Raw genomic sequence first — 21,847 nt, 5'->3', positions numbered from 1 at the left:
ACTGGATTCTGCCTGATAGAGAAGGGCTAAATTTTAGATTTAGCTTAGTCTTGTTTCATCCTTGAGTATGTGTGGCTTACTTAATTAGTATAATTACTCCCCCCATTGTTTTTTAGAGGATGGGTAGAAATAATGAGATTTAAAAGATAATACACAAAACTTTGGTTCCTCTTAAAAACATAGTAGCCAAACTTAGAGATTAAAATAATAATCACAAGGTGAAGTTTGCTAAATTTAGGCTTCCTTTAAAGGGAGAGGTTTAATGCATAATCCCCTACAAACTGAAAATAGACAGGTCAACAGAGAAAAAAGCCTCGCCCAAATCCAAACAAGCCATTTAATGTTTTATATTGTTTATGGTCCAATTATGCCAGCACGTTGTTCAGCTAACCTCCATTTGACCTACAGAAGAAACCAGTTGTTTTTTTTGGAGCTAGTGATTAGTTGGACTGTAACCAATATTCCCTTGATGACAAAACTTCATTTAAGTTGAAAAAGGAAAATCAATAAACAGATCACCTGAGGACTAATGAGCTCTGACCCCATCTATCAGCCTTTCGCAAGGCATGGGAAGGCACGCCAAGAACTTGGAGGCCAGGGAGGAAGATAGGGGATAGGCTAGATCAGGCTCTGCACAATTATATAGGATACCTGGGAAAATGCGATTCCGAATGCCACTCCAGCGATGATTCCCATGTTAGTCTCCATGAAACTGGTCACCAGATCATAACAACCCTGGAAACAGAGAGACACAGTCTCAGAGAAATGTTTTTACCCAGGCTAGCCTACGTGCACTTGAAACACTCCCACATACATTCCAACCTTAATCATCAAATACAACTGCAACTCATGTTAGCCTTCTTTTCATACTTAAAAAAAAAAACACACACAAGAAGCTTCAAACATATAAACGATACAGATAATAAAATGAACCCCCATATGACCCTTCCCCCAACATCACAACATATGGTTGATCTTGTTTCATCTGAACCTCCTCAATTCCCATCCCCTGGCAGCAGCACTTTAAAGCCAATCCCCAGACATAGAATTTCATCCACAAATATTCCTATAGTGGGATTAAATTTAGCAATAAATATGTAAGATCTATGAGGCCAACAATACAGAGATAAAGAAGTAGACTTGGACAAATGAAAAGGCATTCCACATCCTTAAACAGGATACCTTAGCATCATAAACATAGTTACTAACATTCTGACAACAAAAGAAAAATCTTAGATAAACAATGTGAAATCATCTGGGTAGAGGGTGGTGTTTGAATACCTGCCAACTTCATGGAGTTTCAGGGTTCTTCCTAAGGAGACCACTAAGATTTATTCAATAGGAAAATCTTATGTTCTAGAATCATCTAGAGTGATTTCAAAGGGAGTGTATTCATTGCAACTGGCCAAATCAAACTACACCTGTAACTTTGACTTAACATTTACAAAAGCAAAATATGTAACCGAAATATATGTACCCCTACAATATACTGAAACAAACAACAAAATCAACCTACAGTCCTTAATGGACTTATTCATCTAGGAAGACATGGTCTTTTTCCAGTTTTCTGAAGGACTAGAATGTATAAAGTCTGTGAAAAATAGACATTAATTTAATAAACAGGATAAAGGTGGTTCTTGTTTATCAAGAAAGGAACACTAAGTTGTAATAACATCTGAAGAATAACAACAAAAAACTTCATGTCTCCCATTTTTAAATTCAAAATTTTATAATATTTCTTTCTTTCTTTTTTTTTCAAGGCAGAGCCTCAATTTGTTGCCCTGGATAGAGTACCATGGCATCATCATAGCTCATAGCAACCTCAAACTCTTGGGCTTAAGAGATCCTCTTGCCTCAGTTTTTCTGTTTTTAGCAGAGACTGGGTCTTGCTCTTGTTTAGGCTGGTCTCGAACACCTGAGCTCAAGTAATCCACCTGCCTCAGCCTCCCAGAGTGCTAGGATTACAGGCATGAGCCACCAGACCGGGTGGTCCAATGTGTGGTTTTTGAATGAGTAACATGGTAACACCTGGCAGCTTGTTAGGAATGCAGAGTCGGAGATCTCACCCATACTTGAGAAGTCCATAGGTTATTTATTCTTCTTAAACAAATTTTAGCCAGATCTCCAGATGCTTCACATACTTATTAAACTTCAAGAAACATTCTTCTATAAGAAAAGCTCCCTTACTACTTTTGACTCCAAATAAGAAAGCAAGTTAACAAATCATATCAGTGATAGTATTACTTCAAATAAGATGAAAGTGAGTTAGATTTTCTTGTTATCTAAACAATACAAAACTGATGTCAAAGAAATGTTTTTCATCTCTGCATTTTCTCTATTATTCTCTATTATTCACCACATGGACTCAAAAGCTCATTTTCCATAGATCTGCATATTGGAAGAACTGTTTTGATACTACAACCACAAGCCATGTTTGCATTCAACTTTAAATTATCCACTAACAACAATCTCTCTCAATTTCCTAATATGAAAGTCTGGTTGTCAGGTGTGAGATAAATCTATGGAGACCTGCTAAGTCTCCTAGGAAACACTCAGAAACAGAACAGTTAATTTGTTCACCTTCTCAGCATATCTAAATCAACACAGTCACCATGGAAAACATCTGCAAGTGGCAGACTTTAACTATTAGGAGGAGAAGGCTAGTCCCAGACAGGTTCTGGGAAGAGGTAGCTTGGTAGCTGCCAAGCATAATAACTCTCCTTCTCTTGCTCTTGTAAATTGCAAAGAATCCCCAATAAGTAGGGGCTAAACCATTGCTATTAGGCAACTGAACCTGCAGACAGGTCATCACTCAGCTAGCAAAACCAAAATAAAACTTGTCCCCAAATCCAAACAATAAATATCCTATTTAACTGTGCACCCCTCCCTCCTGCTCTCTTCAGTTATTCTATACATGGTACGTTCCTTAGGCTGCAAGGTAAAAGAGCCAAGAATCATCTTTCTGTGCTATCAGAGTATAGGATTCAAGACACCCGAGGATTTAAGGGGTCGATCTATTTATTGCAAATCATGCATTCCATATAACTAGAATGTGGCAGCAGTTAAGCCTCCTGGGGGAAGGAGTTGATGGGGACGGGGAGCTGACTTTTGTGAGCATCTCCTGTTCCCCCATCCCAATCACCTACCTTTTATAGATTAGGTGTCTGAGACTCAGGAGAAGCAATTTGTCTCAGAGGTTCTTGTGGGCATTACATGAGAATGTCTAATGAAACTCAGTAGATAAATTTCAGTTTTCATTCGCCTTTTTTCTTCAGGGAGCCAGGTTGGAAAGTATAAGGGGCGAGAGGGAAGTAAAACACCTCTTCCAAGTATGTGGGGTGCCCAGGGAAATATAAAATACAAGTGTAATGGGAAGGCTGAGAGGGAACTCAGTGTGTAAGTTATCAATGAAATGGAAAAATGCCTTCCTATCATTCTTTCTGAAAATAATTATAAGGATTTTAGATATACTATATGATATGCCTCCAAACTTGCTTTTAGACATTAACAAAAGATCTTCCCTACAAGGACCTGCGCCATCATTTCTACGAAAAGATACACCATGATATACAAGACAAGTTTCACCATCATCATCATCACATTAACATTTATTGATCCTTAATTGGCGCCAGGCACTGTGAAGGGCAGGAACTATTACCCCATTTTACAGGTGGGAAAATCAATACTGAGATAGGTTAAGCAACTTGAATGAGATCACATATATAGCAAGCCACTGAGCCAGAATTTAAACTGGAGTCTGTCTTTAGATCTTGTGGTCTTGACTTCTGGATCTTCAACTTTCACAAGAAGTTTGGGTGAAAAAAAAAAAAAAAAAGACTTTTCCCAAAGGTTGATGGTTGATGGGTGCTTCTTTTACGAATTGACCTCCTGAGGCTGCCATGCCAAATATCTCGCTGCCATAAAGCTCTTATTTCCTTTCATCAACCAGAGCATCCACCATGTGCCAGCATCCACCACTTCATAAAATGGCAGCATAAGGACACATGGGTGCTCAGTGGACATGTCCATGAGAAGCCAGGATTCACCTTACAAAGTAATGAGAGGCAAAGGAGACTTCAAAGTTTGGGTTCATGCAGAAATTGCAGTAAGGTGTGGTGGCTCATGCCTGTAATCCTAGAACTCTGGGCGGCTGAAGCAGGTGGACTGCTTGAGCTCAGGAGTTCGAGACCAGTCTGAGCAACAGCAAGACCCCATCTCTACTAAAAATAGAAAAAATTAGCTGGGTGTCGTGGTGAGTGCCTGTAGTCCTAGCTATTCAGAAGGCTGAGGTGAAAACATCACTTGAGCTCAAGAGTTTGAGGTCACCGTGAGCTATGATGATGCCTTGGCACCCTACCCACGGTGACAAGAGTGAGACTCTGTCTTGAAAAAAAAGAAATTCCAGTAAAAACAAATGCCCTCTTAATGAAAACAAGAAGCTGTCAGTACTGAATCTTACTAACTATACTAGTAACAAAGTAATAAGGCCAGAATGACAAAATGAGCGTCCAGAATGGCAACAATGTCTTGCAGTGTTCATGCTATAGATATCAATGAGTAAAACACAGAAAACACATCTTAACATTTTAATCTGGAGAGAATGGCTATCTTATCTCTGAATGTTTCAATAGTTGGATCAAATCACATAAACTTTTGAAGACATCAGATTGAATTTTATCTTAGTAAGAAAAGAAAATGTACCCCACAGCTGAATAACCACAGGTAAACTCAATAGGTTTTCCCCTTCCTGTCTATTTTGCCAAAACATATTTTACATACAAAATTTCTTTAAACATTTAAGAATGTAGATAGCCTTCAAATACAGTTCTATCGGGTCTTTATCATAGTCTCCATAAAGTGGAATACAGAATTGACTTTCCTTTTCTCTGACTATTGAAACTTCATTTTCCTTGTTTCTACTATGTACTAATTTTCAAATTTCTTTTAGCCATCATTTCTTTCTGATTTCTTTGGAAGTCAGGACGTTGACAGTGAGTTGAATTGGAGTTGTTGATTTCTTTCCTATGGCAGTGAACTCCCCAAAATAAAGGCCACCCTCCTAGCAGAAGCAGATGTTGTCTGTCAATTCTGTTCCAATCTTTCTGCCAAGGACTGGCACCCAGCTGTGAATAATTTCATGTTTAGATAGTATAGTAAGCAGAAGAAAGACACCCAGAAAGAAGAAAGCCAACATTCCCTGTCTGACATAAGCATCAGGGTTAACAAGAACCACTTGCTAGACCTTCTTAACTGTGCCTGGTAGATTTTTGCTGCAGGAAAGAAATGTGAGGCTGGTTTGAGCCACAGCTTTCTCTTGTAGAAGCGAGCAGCTTCAAGTGCCTCTCCCAGGCCATTAAGGACCACAAAGGAAGAGTCTCGATTCTTTCCTGGACTATCACTTCTGACCTATTTGTCATAATTTCACAGTGACAAAAAACCTCTCCAACATTCACCACAGGTCCCATCAGGGAGGGGAGGAAGCTGTACCTTCTGGTTAACTTTGGTGGCGGCAGTGGTCAGATTGTGCAGATCCTGGGGATTACAATCAGTTTCGTTCATGCAGCAACTGGGGGGGATGCCGTTGTCCAGGAAGTAGGGGCTGGTGCTCCAGTTGGTGTAGTTCTGCACACCACAGCAGCTCAGCTATCAAGATGGAAAGGAGAAGAATCAAAAAGTGCAGATCGAAGACACTGTGGTCTCTTTACCCATGGCCCTGCAACTTTTAAAAGAGAAACACGGGCCAGGCTCCTCAGATAACATGCATAGCCTTGGTGAGTAAAGATGAACTGAAGCTCCACTCACAATCATACTCACTTCGACGCCCATGTGATCTCCAAGAAAGGAGTCCTAGATTATACAAGTATATCGTGTTTGCTGTCTTACCACCTGCATGACCCGAAGCAGTGGTTCTCTGTCCTGTTTGAGTTGGGTGTGGTTAAAGATACAGACGTGTGTACCAACTAAAGCAGGATCGTTGATGCGGAAGCTTTGGCAAATATGGTTTTTAAAAACTCTCCACTGGCATTTATACTAAGAAGTAAATAGTTTTTGTAAAAGTTGCACACAGAGAAGAGAGAGCTGGTATAAAGTACAGCCCGTCAGCTATTTAGATGTAAGGTATTACTGGGACACAGGCATGCCTACTTATTTACATATTGTCTGTGACTGCTTTTGTGCTAGCAGCAGAGGTGTGTAGTGGCGGCAGAATGCATGACACTCAAAGCCTAAAATATTTACAGGTGGACCCTTTAGAGAAAAGGTTTCCCACCCCTTGATATAAAGAATATTAAAGCAAATGGGACAAAATACAATTATTGAGTCTGGGTAGAGAGTATGTAGGTCCTTGTAGTGTTCCTGTGACTTTTCTATATAAGTTAGAAATTTTATCAAACTAAATTATAAAAAAAATATTGCTTCTGGAGTAAAACAAAAACCACAAAACAAGAAAACCCAAAGCCAATACCTCCTCAGATGATCCTGATGGGCAGTCAGGTTGAGTGCCTGCACCTTGCAACCCTAAATGCATCCAAGCAGGTAACTTCTATTTCCCTCAGATCCTCAGCAAAGCACTAGGCAGCCCAAGTCATTCACATACCTGACAGATCCTCAGTTTCTCCTAGGTCTACTTTCTACTTCATTCTACTGTCCCAGCCACTGAACACAGCTCACCCGGGCTCTCTGCCCAGCTTGAAGATATTGATTCCAGAAAGCTAGCCTTTGAGAGTCAACTAAGCAAGGCTTTCCAACACTCACTGCCTAACTCCTTTCTCAGGGTTCAGATCTTAAGGGCAAACAAGCTCTTCCTGGCATGCTTGCCACCCTTGCAAGGCACACTCAAGGGAATTGTTGCTCCTTGACACTAATTATCTAAACAAGGAGTAGGTGTCAACTTTTGAGAATGGAACTGGACCACAGGTTGGAGAATAAGAATCAACAGCAAATGCTACTGACCCAACCTACTGACAGTGCACACGTCTCAGCCCAGACTCTTTCTCATCCCAATCTCCTCTCCTGGAACTTACACTGCGCTGCACATGGTCCACTGCCCGGCTCCTCTCATCATGACCATTGTAAGCCTGCATGGCATCTGTGTAAGTCCTCAGGAAGGTGTCCTTGATCTGTGGAAGACAAGGAAGAAGGGAGTTGCAGTCCTTGGTAGCCCAAACTGACTCAGATCCACACCAACTTCTATCTCAACATAGCCTCTTCTGAAGCTCTCTGCATAAATACAGGCCAAGGAGGGAATGCCTCATTTTCTAAGATACAAGAGGAAAAGGGGTTATTATCTCAAGAATTAAAAAACATATTCCCCTCAGCCCTAATCCAGTGGCCAGTCCATTTCTGGAAGGGCTGTGGTGGTGAGCTGCCAAACGTCAGGCATGAATTTTCTAGTTATTTTCTTTGAATTCGTGCCTTTTTTTCTTTCTCTAACTTTCTCTGCCCTGACACAGTAGAATGAGAAAGGACAGACCATGGAGGGGACAGGAAGACTGATGTTTTGGCTCAGAACCGATCCCTATTCTATAAGAGTGGGGCAAAACCAACTTTCACTTTCCTGTCTTTATTGAGGCAAAAAAAGGCTAAAGGACAAGAACTTTTCTCATTAATAAATGGTTAACAAAATCCTTTCTCCTCTGTAAACACATCTGACCTTGAGATAACTTTCAAGCTCCCTTCCCCTAGAAACCTGATGAGGTAGAATGTTGGGTGTGATGGTTGGCATCCCGACTTATGGTGAAACTGACCAGATTGGTGAAATGCCTGTGGATTGGGAGGACAGCAAATGACAATAATCACCTGTGAGAAGCTTTGGGTTAAGTATGGCAACTCTCCTAACTACACATACTCCTTGATGAAATACTCTAAACTTTGCCCACGGGACAGTCACAAGCAATAAAGGGTCAATAGTTACATCGCACTTCTAAGCCTAGTTGGCTACCACACCCAGCTGCTCTGGGTTGTCTCTTGGGGTGGGGAGCTGTACACAGAAATAGGCCTTGGACCACTTTGAAGAAACAGGCCTGCTACTGCCCTTCTGGCAAGTTCTGCTTCCTTCACTGTATCTTTCTGAATAAATGGCACTAAATGTGACCTATTGTCATCGTGTGAGTTTGACTGTTTCAGTCAAACTCATGACCAGTAGTGATGGTCGAAGAGCTGCTTTGCAACCCCTGCCTGCCACACCCATAAGTGTTTTCCATGAAAAGAGGTTATGTTGATGAGGATTTCCAGGCCCTACTTAGGAGGAACCAGTAAGAGAAAAACCCCTCTCTGGAGCCCAGTCACAGCAGCATGTGAGAGGACAGCACACAAGGGCTCACGCAGCGGGGAGCTAGGCTGCTTCTGGCATTGACACTGTACTGGGAGCACCTATCAGGGCTTTCGAGGCCGAGACTTCAGCAACTCTCACAGCACTGGAGAATAAGAACGGGAGTGTAATTCCAGGCGCAGCACTCACACGAAATGGCTTCGGGAAGTCAGCTTTTGACATCTGGGCTAACATCTCTCTGGTGAAGGGGAAAACCAGGGCAACAGGCAAAGGAGCAGAATGCACATAAGGCAAGCTGGCTGGGAAATGAACTTAGCCAAGCACCAAAGCAAGGCCTGGGAACAGATGATGCCCGACTTTCAAGGCTCACAGTGACACTCTACCTCAGTGTGTTTTCCACCTATATTTTACTATTTTCCTTTTTAATACATGCATATCTACTTCTGGCTTTACTGCTATTTGCAGGGTACACTAATGGATTTGGGGGGCAGCAAGGCAATGCGTATGGCTTGCCTTTACAGTCGCAGAAATCCTATTATACAGATATATGCTTGTGCCTTGTTGAAGCAGCTATTTTTAAAGAGGTATTTAATCTATATTGAAGGTTGCTGCTTAAAAACAGTGGAAAATCATTTGTGTAATAGCTACATAGAGAAATAGGGTGAAGATCAATAATTGAGGTTTTGAGTTTGGTGAAATTCCTGCATTTAGAATTTCACTAGAATTCCGGGTCCTATTACATGACATTTGGAAAATAGCAGTTCCACTGGGGAAAGAGGCTAACATATGTACCATCAAGTTTACCCATTTCAAGATGTTGCTAAAATCCTCTTCCCAAAGACCCTTGAACTGAGTTCTCCACTTGGTGTGTACTCACCTCATGACGAAACACAAACCCTGAAATGCCAGCTACAAGCTCAGCCAGGAACACCAGGGACAGAAACATAGCATACTGAAAATGAAGAGGACAAGGACAAAGTCAGTTATGTCAGGACTAAGAGAAGGCTTCTCCTCAGGGAAGGTGACTTCCTATCAGGGGGGACTGGACAAACCTACCCAGAAAAAGTTTAAAACTGTCTTTCTCCAGGCTCGGTGCCGTGGCTCAGTGAGTAGGGTGCCAGCCACATACACCGAGGCTGGCAGGTTCAAGCCGGCCTGGGCCTGCTAGACAACAATGACAACTGCAACCAAAAAATAGCCGGGCATTGTGGCAGGTGCCTGTAGTCCCAGCTACCAGGGAGGCTGAGGCAAGAGAATCGCTTAAGCCCAAGAGTTGGAGGTTGCTGTGAGCTGTGACACCACCGCACTCTACCAAGGGCGACATAGTGAGACTCTGTCTAAAAAAAAAAAGAAGTCTTTCTCAGATTTACCCAGATAAGCCTCCATATAGGAAAGAGAGGTTAATATGCACATGCATTTTGGGGTGTACATGCTGAGGAGAGCTCATTGAGAGACTAGCATGGTGCCTGTCAGCTTACCTCAACCAGAAACCCAGAAAGACCTTTTATAACTAAGGTATTCACTGTGACACTAGAATCTTTGAGCCAGGAGGGAAAAAAAACAAAAAAACTACTCTGGAACTCATGGGACATAATTCTCCCCCATCTGGGTCCTTCTTAACCACCTTCCCCACAATAGTCATCTAACAACTGCAAGCCCACCCCGTGCAGCCCAATCTGTTTGGAAATGGTTCCAATTGCTGGAAAGAGTTCCTTTCCCTTGGCCATAGACTGCTTACTTCTAACTTCTATTTGTTGGTAATGGTTCTGCTTTTAGGAGATAGAAGCAGCAGCCCAACCTCGCACTACTCTCTGTGTGTGACACAGCCAGGATGTGAACCTGGTGCTTCTCTTCATTCGGACAAACCCGTCCGGTTTCCTTAACCATGTCTCAGACAAACAGCTACAAAACTGCTTCACTGGGAATCGTATCACTCCCATCTGGGCCCAAATCGCAGAATGTGCTCAGGAGGACGTTTCTCATCAGTATGGTGGTCACCTCTGATCACAGAATCCTCGGCAGCTTTCTGTTGGGCTGCTTACTTTTACTGTTCCTGATGACTGTGCATTGAGCCTTTCAAAAGGCAAATATACTACACCACTAATGACATCTGCAAGTAGCCAACACCCTTGGTGCTTCTCATCTCTTGCTGCCTGTACTTCCCAAGTTGACTATGTGTGTGCGCACACGTGCACGGATCTCAGATCAGTGACATTACATGGTACGTATGAGATAGATACTAAAGGTTTCCATTTTTGTCACTTTGAAAGGCAGATAAAAGGAGGGAGAATTGATTCCTTACCTAGAAGGCACACGTCTTACAATCTGCTGCTTCTCATCTCAAAGTGAAATACAATGGTTCTGAACGTTTGCAATGGCCCTAAATGATGCTGTGGAATGTGGATAGACTGCTCGTGGCCACCTTACTTATCTGGAAAGTGTACATATGTCTTATAAGGCATACACATATACCCAGAATCATTAATCATTTTTCTCAGCTAGTGGCACATGTAGTAAAAGGAAACACTAGCTTAAAATACCAATTTCTTTCTAATACTACAAAAAATTCCCTACAAAACAGCCACTAAAATATTAAACATGCACTTACAAGTAAAATGCCACACATAGGTGACTGCTCTCTGTCAACTTCATATAAAATGCAATTAGAAGAATACAGGGAGAATCTCACAATGCTACTCATTGTACTTAACAAGAGGTTGTCAACTCTGGTATATGATAGCCTCTCTCTGAAGAACTTTTTTGGAAGATATGATGCCAGGGCCTCACTACCAGAGATTCTAGGTTTCATTTACTTGAAGTGGGCCCCTGGCACAGTTGTTTTCAAACAGCTGCCCAGGTGATTGGAAAGAGTTAGAAGGTAGGCTCAGGGTGCTAGGATAGAATGTCACGTAACAGCAGAAGTGCCTCATTCTGGCCTCACTATGGCTCTTGCATCAACCTGGAAGAGCTGGTGGTAGCTGAAGGATCAGCTTCCTGTAAGGTCTAAAGGACAGGAAGTGACCAAGTCAAGCACCACTTCCAGGAGGTGCTGAAAGAAGAGGCTGACTCCCCAGTGACAATTGAGAAGGTAGTTCCTTTCAAATGAATCACCCTCACACCTTCACGTGTGAAAATCAACACAAAGCCATATGGCCATATTAAATGTTATTCCACCCTGGGCTAAGCAGGAACAGGCAACACAAAAGATAGTCAGGCATTGTGGCGGGCACCTGTCATCCCAGCTACTTGGGAGGCTGAGGCAAGAGAATCACTTAAGCTCAAGAGTTGGAGGTTGCTGTGAGCTATGATGCCACAGCACTCTACTCTATAATTCATAGTAACAGACTTTCAGTAGCCTGCCCCTTCCCTTTGGGAAGCATCACAGTTTTGTCTGTCCTGGGAGAGATTAAGCATCCCGCACAGGTCCAGGTAGCCAATACCTGGTACTACACCAACCATACCTGGTACTACACCAACCATTTGAGTGCTCAGCTCAACACTGAGTGAGGGATGCAGGTTTAGAGAAGAGGATGTACATGTGTCAATAGAAAAGAAGCCATACTCTGTAAAATAATTTAAAGAGGTTTATTTTGAGCCAAATTTGAGGTCCATGACTTACAGCCACACCCAAGAAGCCTCGAGAATATAGACTTGTGGTGGGGTTACAGTTTGGTTTTATACACTTTAGCGAGACAGGGATTACAGGTAAAGTTATAATTAAATATAAGAAAGGTATACATTGGTTTGGCCCAAAAAGGTGAGACGTCTTAAAGCCAGGGCCAACAGGTTATAGGTTTAAAGATTCTTTGGCTGACAATGGGCTAAAATAGTTAAGCTCTAATAGACCAGGAGTCAGTGAAAAGGAATGCTGAGTTAAGACAAGGATCTGTTAATCAGAGACAAACTACAGGACAGATACCCAGATACCCAGACTCAAGGGGTTAGTTGTATATATTGCAGACCTGCAGGTATGTCTTGCATAGCCTTAGGCTGATTAATTAATTAGTGGCAGAGGACATCTCTAAGAAGGGGAGGGGGCCTGATGAGGCAAGTTGGATCTCCTTTCTCATGGCCGGCAACTCAGTTTTAGGGATCCCCTTGGCCAAGAGGGGCCAGTCAGTCGTTGCAGGGGTAGGGGCTTAAGATTTTAGTTTAGTTGACACATGCATCCATGCATGGCCAGGCTCAAGGAGGCAGAAGTGTTTCTTGGGTGGGAATGTGGAGGTGAAAGGGTACTCGTGTTCCAGATGCTGCTTTGCAAACCAAAGCTACACCTCACACACTTGAGATTTCTAAGACAAAGTTCAAAACTGGAACAGGGCATCTTGTCATGAGACTCTAAATGGTCTATTAGAATCGCTGGGCACTGCTTTGTCATCATCTACCTTGACGCACTGGGACTAGTTTATTGTGTCAGGCCATGTTTGGGGTTGTTTTTCCCTTTATGGGATTAAAGAGTAGATTAGGCAAGAGTCTGGACTAAAATTAAAATCAATGAATATCAAGACCTGTCTGTGGCCTCAAGAAGAACACTTCACCTTCATGTGGTTTATATATGTTAACCAAAACAAATTGAAAAGATGGTCTTATGTTGTGACGCGCTCACCAGTTTCAGCATCCATGGGCTACCACGGCACGTAGCAAAGCATCCAAACAGGCCAAAGACGACGATAGTAGTGCCAGTTCCGATGAGCACATAGGGAGCATTTGTGGAGTTCTCAGCAATAAGAGAGATGTAGGTGCCCAGAGTGAGCTTGCCCCAGACTCCAACAGCCAGGAGGATCACCCCAGTGATCTAAAAAGAGGGAGAGGAGAGTGTGAAACCATTGTTGAGAGCAATGAAAATCAACACAAAGCCATGTGGCCATATTTGGAGGCTCAAGTTTCCATGAACATGATGGTACTTGCTGTAGGATTCTCTGAGCAACAGGAAATGTTAGAGATTAAAAGCATTGTAGAGGCCAGGTTCCGTGGCTCACGCCTGCAACCCCAGCACTCTGGGAGGCCGAGGCGGGTGGATCCCTTGAACTCAGGACTTCCAGACCAACCTGAAAAAAAGCAAGACCCTGTGTCTCTACTCAAAATAGAAAAATTAGTGGGGTGTTGGTGTTGTGGTGGGTGCCTGTCCCAGGTACTTGGTGGGGAGGATGAGGCAGAAGGATAGCTTGAGCCCAGGAGTTTGAGATTGCTGTGAGCTAGACTGATGCCACAGCACTCTAGCCTGGATAACAGAAAGAGACTCTCAAAAAAAAAAAAAAAAAAAGCATGATAGAGGAGAGACACTTTGATTTTGTCCATTTAGATCTGCCCCTTACATAATCCCATATGTGGTTCTTCTGTTAACCAGAAGTCAAGCCAATAACAAAGAACTTTTCTTTTTTAAAAAATAAAAGCTGTTTGAAAAGCATATACATAAGACAGACAGGTCTGAGAGCCTTCCTTCAGCTGTTGCCCAACGCTGAGCTGGGTGCAAACCCAAGAAGAATGTCAGTGGCCCTCTTTGACAGCATGTGTGTACACAGTACTATAAGGACATCCTGCACAATGTTTTAAGGAACACAGTGATTCTCTTTGACTATTATTGCAAAATCGCCACGAAAACAAAATATTCCAAGTATTTTTGAATCCCTATTGATGTGCTGTCTCATTTACAATACTTTATTCAATATAAAACAACAGAAGAATCTGAACAGTTCCTGGAATTAGCTATAATGCGATTTGTCAAATCCCACTGATCAGTCCAGAGGAAATCTCTATAGCATGCCTAAACTAGAACCCTGCAGCAAATAAACCCTTATTTTAGGGGACAGATTCAAGGCTGCCTGCTATGCCTAATTTTCCATCCCCTGCAGGCCACACACCCCAGCAGCTTTTAGCAGGTAAAGCCACAGGGTTGCTTCCTGTCTTTAATTATCTCCGGACCTGGTCTTTCCTTTAGTTTGCAAATAGTTTAGCAACTCCTTCAGATTGACAGCTTTCTAACTGCTACCACCACACAAGGCTTGAAAGTAACCTGGGTGTACAAGGAGCCCTTCCCCAATTTTATCCCACCCTAAAGCCTGAAGGAACTAAGGAAATTTGACCCCAAAATATGACTCCAAGGTATAAAGAATACCTAGAATTAAAGGCCAGAAAGCAGTGGAAGGGGCCTTCCCTGTATCTGCATAGACTGAACTGACCAGATCAAAATATCAAAGAGGCAACTGACTTCCATTCCTCTCCCAGTTACCTCAACAGAGTGCTAGAAAGATCAAGAAGACTTGACCCAAATCCTTTAAAACACAATAGCCGTCTCTCAGGTTAATTTACAAGTCAGTCTGTTTCCCCACATCTATCCCTCCCCACTACCCACCACTTGTTAGTTACACCTCTACTTCAGATGCCCCTCTCCCTTCTAAAGGCAGGTATACGAATATCTGAGTTTCATTGAAATATTGGGTAATCACTCTTGTGATTCTCCCCATGGGCATGGTATTTGGAAACAGATATTTCTCTTATTGAAATGCATTAATTGTGAGTTGAACTTTCAGTGAACTTTCAGGGGAAACAGGCAAGTTTCCCCCTCACCCCTACAAGCCGGAGGTCTTATGCCAAATGCCTCAGATCGCTGTTCATGCCCACTCAAGTGAGGAGGCAAGAGGACAAATGAGAGAACCAGCTTAAAACAAACCAATACCAGCTTTCCCGAGGTTCCCTGCCAGTCAACACGAAACAGAGGAAATGGCTTGAAAAAGAGGCAAAAAATGTTTTCTGTCTCTTTAAAACTCTTTGGAAACCGAGTGCATCCTGCATCCCCGCCTCTGGCAGTGAGGAGCCCGGAACAGTCTTTAGTTCTTTTGCACTACAGAAGGCCCTCGTCTGGCAGACTGGCTGAGGTGCTGAGCTGTGAGCTGTGGGGGTAGGCCTCCCAGGTGGGCAGAGGTCACAGTTTTGTCTTCAGCAAAGAGGGGACATTAACCATGGTTGAATAACAATAGGTCCTCCCTTTTAAAAGCTCTGAGTTTCTAATTTGTATTTCCACAGGAGCACTCTACCATTTTACCCCCCTGGCCAGCAAAGTAATAAAGGTCCCTTTCCTTCTTTCTCAAAAACCACTTGTTTAAGTTTTTTTTCTGGTGCTATTTCAAGAATAAGTACCAGAACTTTCGATAACACACACACCGTTCCTTAACGTGTGTGACTACCACAGAATCCATGCTACACGATGAACCAGGTGGTTGGTACAGAAGAAATGCCCAGGCCTTTCTACTTTACATCCTGAAAACACTTTCTGTAGTTTGGGACCATCAAGCTCCATTATCAAATTGATTCTCTGTGAGTAAAAAGAATGGACCCTGCACCTCTCCCCATATCAGATAGGTGGCCTCTACCTATATGGTGGGAAACGACAGCAAAAACAATAAGAGCTTGGTGATTTCTCCCCCACCACAACAGCCTCTTTACTTTGTAGAACCATCATTGTGAAAGACACAGTTAGTTTTTAAATCAGAAAAAGACCAAGGAACTTGTGTGGCTTTTATGTTGTGATGCAGTCTGGAGGAGAAAGTGTTTGACATTAAATCTGAGAGAAGGTGCTCCAATGGAGGTTGACTGCCTTTGAAAAGTTCCAATGGGGGGCAGCGCCTGTGGCTCAGTGGGTAGGGTGCCGGCTCATATACCGAGGGTGGTGGGTTCCAATGGGGATGCTGTTAGTGAATTAAGGAAACTGAGAATGCAGAGGTTGCCAAAATTCCAAGTCCTCTGCTGACACCTGGTGGTTTCTAGCAAAAGTACAGCCTCTTCTGCCATACCTTGATACAAACAAAATGCCTTCTACCAACTAAAATCAAAATGTAAGAATCAACTCCCACATCTTTAAGGGTAAGAACACAATGAATATTATGTGGAAAATGACAGTACCTGGGATATCTTTTATTAATTCCCAATACAGTGCCAGGCACAGAGTCAATGTTTACTATTCATTGAAAAAAATACATTTCATTTCTCTGGGTCTTAGACACTGTATTTTATAAAATGGAGCCTGTCAAATGTCAAATACTTATAAAACTTCTACACAGGGTAAATACTGTAAGGTCACATAAAATGAAACCAATGAGAAACTTGCCCTATACTTTCCCCTCTAGCATTAACAGATCAACGCTGCAAATATCCCAATGTAAATGTATTGAACAAAAACAAAAACTCAGTTAACCTCGTTATTGTTTAGGCTGAATGTAAGTCTCTTCTAGAGACTTTTGATTTCACGAGATTGCTCTGAAAGATTCAATAACACTTCAGATATGAACAGCTGCATTCTATGAATTGCTATTGCCAACCAATCACGTATAAGAGTCTTAGCTTACCTTTCCATGACCAGTGATTTCATGAAGTTCAGTTACTATCATAACAAATCTTATATACAGTATGTCAAAGTCAACACAAATTCTGATTTTAAGGGAAACAGTATTAAGATTGTTTTATGCCTTTTCTCCTTTCAAAACCTAATTTATCCTAATGTAACCATTACTTTGTAAATGAAGTGTATGTAAATGAAGTGTAAAGGAAGCCTCTCCTCATATAAAGTACAAAGCCTACAATGCCAATGTGTTAAAATTGTCCGTATAATGTAAATTACAACAATATTCCATTTTTGGAAAAAGATTCATTTTGCAGATATCAATGGTGCCTCTTAAAGTTTGCCAGTGGGTGCAAACAAATACAATACTATGAACACCATATTGCATGGGAGAAAAAACATCCAATATCCTGAACTTGACCAAGTTCATTACCTTCTAAGGGACTCATATTCCTGTGGATAATGTGGAGACGGGGTTAGACCAGCCACTTCCAGCACGCATATGCTAGGAATCTAAGAATAACCCAGAGAAGAAAGGCCTTCTCCAATGTTGCTATTATCATACTCAAACAACTCCTACTGGACCAGGCTCTGTGCTTGGAAGCCTGAACTCCACGTATATAAGGCCTTCTGTACATACCACAGCTCATCTCTTTAGCCTTATCTCTCTCACTGCCCTTTATGTACTCCATGTAGTTTCAGAACAACTGACCTATTCTCTTTATGGTTCCAAACCGTTGTTCATGATCATTCTTTTACCTAAAATTTCTATACTTCTTATCACTCCCTGTCTATATCCTAAACTCTTCTGGCACACACTGTACCCACTACTCCCAACCTCCTTAAACCTACTCTTTAGTATGCCATGGTCCTGCTGTGCCCTATCCCCACCCCATGCACATCCAGGATTATGACACCCTTGAGGGCAGGAGCTGTGTGCCCTGCACACTCAATCCCACTCTGTGTAGGCTGAATGAATGAAGAAGCAGCCAGGTGTAGAGTTAAGAAAGTGAAAAGAAGTTTCAAGTTTGCCATCCTCCCACTATACCCCCTGAACCACTGTGAGGTATCAGCAATGGTAAGGATGCCAATCTGACCGACTGAGTGGGGAAAGCAGAATGCTAAGAAGAAAGGAGAGAAGATTAAATGACAAGGGAGAAAAATGGTTGGGTTATAATGCACTCTTAGGTGAGTAAGACCATATTTGTTAGTGGTAGTGGGGGATTTGGGGTGAACATTAGGAGAAATTGCCAGGCAATTAAAGGGGAAAAAAACCTACAATCAAAGGGCCAATGATCCATAAAACACTATAATCAATTAGTGCTTTCCCACATTCTTTCTATTATAAAAAGTTTCTTCCAAGGATAAGAAACATAAGAAAGAGAAAACAAAGACAAAAATCACTGTCATCTGTATGATGATTTTTTTCCTTCGTTCCTGTCAATATATACTCACCCGTAAACGCACCTTTGCCAATACCCACAGGAAAACCACTTCTCAAACATTTAAAAATTCAAACTGAAAAGCAAGGGATGGGTTCTTTTGGCATCTCTCTCTCCTACTTTTAAGTGCAATGAGTAAGTTCAGAGTTCGCCAAAGCAATTTTTTGTCTGAGATCTCAAATTCCTAAATCAATCATCAGTGTGTTACCTTTCTTGTGGCAGTTCTTCTTCTTTCACAGAAGAATTGATTAGCAAGCAGCCAATGCTGTGGTTTGAGGAGGAGACGGATCAGAGACCACAGGCAAACCATGAAAGTGGCCTGATGGAGGATCGCCACCATCTTACATGCTCGCAAATCAACCGTGAGCCAGGAAGGCAGGCCCAGTACTCCTCGGCAGTACCAGGCTGAGGCTGTCAGCTTCTTCCCAGCATCTCACTTTTCTATGTGCTCATACCACAGTTCAAAATTTATGGGTAGCAGAATACCACTAACTACTATTAACTTAGGCTTGGCAATGAGGTTGAACAACACTATAATTGTATTCTACCATTAGATAACGTAGATCAGAACTAGTAAAGCAATTGTGTGATAGTATGTATTACTTTAAAATTATACTGAAAGCAGATTACAGATAGGTTTGACAATATGCCAAGAGGTATCTGAAATGCTCTGGAAGAGATTTATTGAGGTTCCTTTTAATCCTAAAGGAGACATTAGGGGAGTAGGCAACAGACATAAGTGAGTCCCCCTGCTCCTGCCAAGGCAACTGGGCTAATGCTGAGAAGGTTCCCTGCTGATCTTGCCCTGATCCTCCCTCCTGATCCTCAGTGGAGCCAGGGGTACAGGGTTTCCATCTTTCTCACACATTCAGAGGCATTAGACTTGAGCCCACTCTCTTTTCTGCATGCAGATCACAGACCTTCTGATGAAATTACTGCAGCTGCTCTCATGTAGGTTTGGGTCAGAGAGGGCAAAGTCATAATTTCCTCTCACTAAATCCACAATCCAGAGTTTGTGAGCCCCACCTTATCAATGAGCACATACACACTAATGATGATACAAGTTCTTATTTATCATAGTATGCAATTGAAAAAAAAAACACAATGAAAAAATCGAATCAGAGGTACAGGCTACTGAGGAGAGACTCCTTCCTTAGAAGCTATATGGGATAGAAAACACTACATCTGAAAACCAATCACAAGAAACACACAGAAGAGATCATAGGCAGAAATCTCAGCTAGATTGCATTTTAGGTGAAAGCCGCAATTCAATCATCCCAGAGGTTTACAGGTTAATTCCTTCTTGGCAACTACATATAGAGGTACCGTAAACTATCTTGCCTCCATTCCAGATAGTTCTATAACTCAGGAAAAAAAAATGTCTGACACAGAAACTCCATATACATCATAATTAAAATACAGATTTCCTCAGACACTAAGATTTAAGAGGAAAAGTAGCCAACAAACTATTCTTTCAGCTGAATCTTATATGAGTCTGTGTGCTGAGGGGATGGGGAGTGAGTGTGAGTCTTTGCACAATGCGGGAACCTGATTTTGCAGAGGTAGACAAAGCAACCAGAAAGGCAAAGAAACCAGCAGCTTCTATAATCTTGTGGTCTCCTCCTTGAGTCTTAAAAAATAACAGTGTGGATCTGTTACATTTACAACTTAAGATTTTATCACAAATTATTTGTGTGTATACTTTGTGTTTTAAAATATACAAAATTCACCTTGGTTCACTAGTGTAAAAAAATATGAAATAGACAAAGCACCAGAATTTATTGCTTTTTTTCACTGGGCTTGAGAAATTACTCCTGATAGGTGGCAGGAAGGGACTCAATATGTTTAAAAGAATGTTAAAGCTCTGAATTAGGGATTAGTTGCAGTTTTGTTAGTAATTAACTGTGTGACTTTGGGCAGATCACCTAACCTCTCCGGGCTTCAGTTCCCTCTTCAGTAAGAGGAGGAAGTGGAGAAACCTGATTTCCAGTGCTTCTCCCCAGCTCTAACATTCTGCTACAACAAATATGAATCTCAAGTATATTTAAATACATTTATGTGCCTTTGGGCAAACAAGCAAAAGAAAGTTCATGAGGTCTCCCTGGAACTGATAAACCAGCAACAGCAGGGGGAATCAAGTTGGTTCATTTCTAGATGTTATCTTTCTGAGGTAGCAAAAAACTCCTGGGTGAGAGAGAGAGGGAAGAATGCCCAACAGGGCACACATTCGTAGTTTACGCAGACATCTGAAAGTTTATAAGCTCAGTAGCATAACAAAACCTTTTCTTTACACATGAAGATGTTATTATTATCTTAATGGCAATATGAAGTATGTTTTGAGCTGTTCCTCTCTTGGCCAGCATTTTGGCCAGTTCAACCCTTTGATTCACAGTGCTGGTTGAAGCCATTTTCACACTTTCAAAAACACCTGGGATCTGTTAGAGATAATCTGCATTTTGTTTTTGTGTCTGTATGTACTTGTTGGTGTGGGGGTGAGGTGGGGTGGGGACGGGAATGGGTGTTGCATGGCTGAGAGATTAGTGCCATCATTAAAAAAGGATAAGGAGGTTGAGAAGAGGGAGAGGAGTGAGATGATCTTAAATGCTGATTTGTTAAAACTGAGTCAGAGAACCAGTAGGGAAATCTAAAGACCATCGGGTCCAAGCCCTGTTATCCACTGGGCTTGGGGTGATCAAAGGCCATGCAGGGAACATGCTCAGAAGGCGGCTGAAGGGTTAAGGGCTGGAGTTCAGGAGTGAGTCAGAGCTACAGGTGAGGGCTGAGGCCAGAAGTGACAGCTGAGGAAACAATGAGACTGGGGGGGGGGGTGGAGAAGCAGGGGATGGTGGGAAGAGCAAGGGCTGAGGTTTGAGGAAGACTACTGTCACTAGAATGTGGGAGGACAGTGCTGAAAGACAGGAAGCAGTAAGGAGACACAGAACAGAATGGACGAATCAATGAAGGGAGCTGCCAATAGAAGTAGAAGACATGGGAAAGAAAGAACATTTTTTTCTCTTTAAAGACAGCTGGGAAACAAAATACCAGCTCAAGTCTTTGACCACAGGTATACTCATGAGAAGACACGTACTCTTTACTCACCCAGTAAAGCCCCTGAGATTAGATTTCATATTTAAATATTATTATATTCTGTAGCCAATTCACAGACTTCACGTTTCAGGAGCTAGGTCCTGAGCTTAGAGCAATTCGTCACAAACTCTACCCTCTATTCAGATTTTATCAGTGACCTTTCAGTCAGGATAGGAAATGCAGATTATCTCTTACAGATCACAGATGCTTTTGAAAGTATGAAAAGGGCTTTAACCAGCACTGTGAAAAGCCAGAAATTTCAGGCCAGGCTGCGTGTCCATCACAGCCTCTTTATGTGTGCAGTGAAAGCAACCGATCATTTCATAGGAAATGGCTTCAGGTGTGCTGTAAGTCCAGCGGACAGTGCTTCCTTCTCTCAGTTGCATTCACGGCTTGCACTTTAGCCTGTCCTCTACAAAGTGAAAGGACATGCCCCAGTAACATCTCCAAGGGCCCATTTAATGCTAGATTATGCTGCTTTGAATTGCCCAATGGTCTTCAGAGCAGCCAAAATCAAGTTCAACTATTAGCTAAGATGCAGAACACACTGCTCAACAGAACAGCATTCCCCAAAGGCCTGTGCTGGCTGGGCTCAGTGTTCAGCCTAGGGGAGCCTCACTGAGGGGTGGCTTAAAAAGGTGGCTGGCTTTAATGTCCTAGAAGTGATCTGTTAAGTGGTGAAAATTGATCCATACGATGACAGTATTTTCTGGA

At 42.2% G+C, this 21,847-nt stretch overlaps 1 protein-coding gene across 1 annotated transcript in view; it reads right to left on the bottom strand.

Moving 5' to 3' along the window:
- Positions 1–21,847, bottom strand: part of TSPAN7 (tetraspanin 7) — a 125,170-nt gene that overhangs the window by 3,589 nt on the left and 99,734 nt on the right. The window contains exons 2-6 of the mRNA XM_053578953.1: positions 12,876–13,064; positions 9,147–9,221; positions 7,023–7,118; positions 5,488–5,643; positions 652–735 (exon numbers count right to left, since the gene is read on the bottom strand). Of these exons, the coding sequence (XP_053434928.1) occupies positions 652–735; positions 5,488–5,643; positions 7,023–7,118; positions 9,147–9,221; positions 12,876–13,064 (600 nt within the window). The remainder of the gene's footprint in view (positions 1–651; positions 736–5,487; positions 5,644–7,022; positions 7,119–9,146; positions 9,222–12,875; positions 13,065–21,847) is intronic.

The sequence above is a fragment of the Nycticebus coucang genome, chromosome X, assembly GCF_027406575.1.
Source record: "Nycticebus coucang isolate mNycCou1 chromosome X, mNycCou1.pri, whole genome shotgun sequence".
Taxonomy (NCBI): domain Eukaryota; kingdom Metazoa; phylum Chordata; class Mammalia; order Primates; family Lorisidae; genus Nycticebus; species Nycticebus coucang.
The sequence above is the reverse complement of the archived record's forward strand: the minus strand, read 5'-3'. Positions and strand labels throughout refer to the sequence as shown.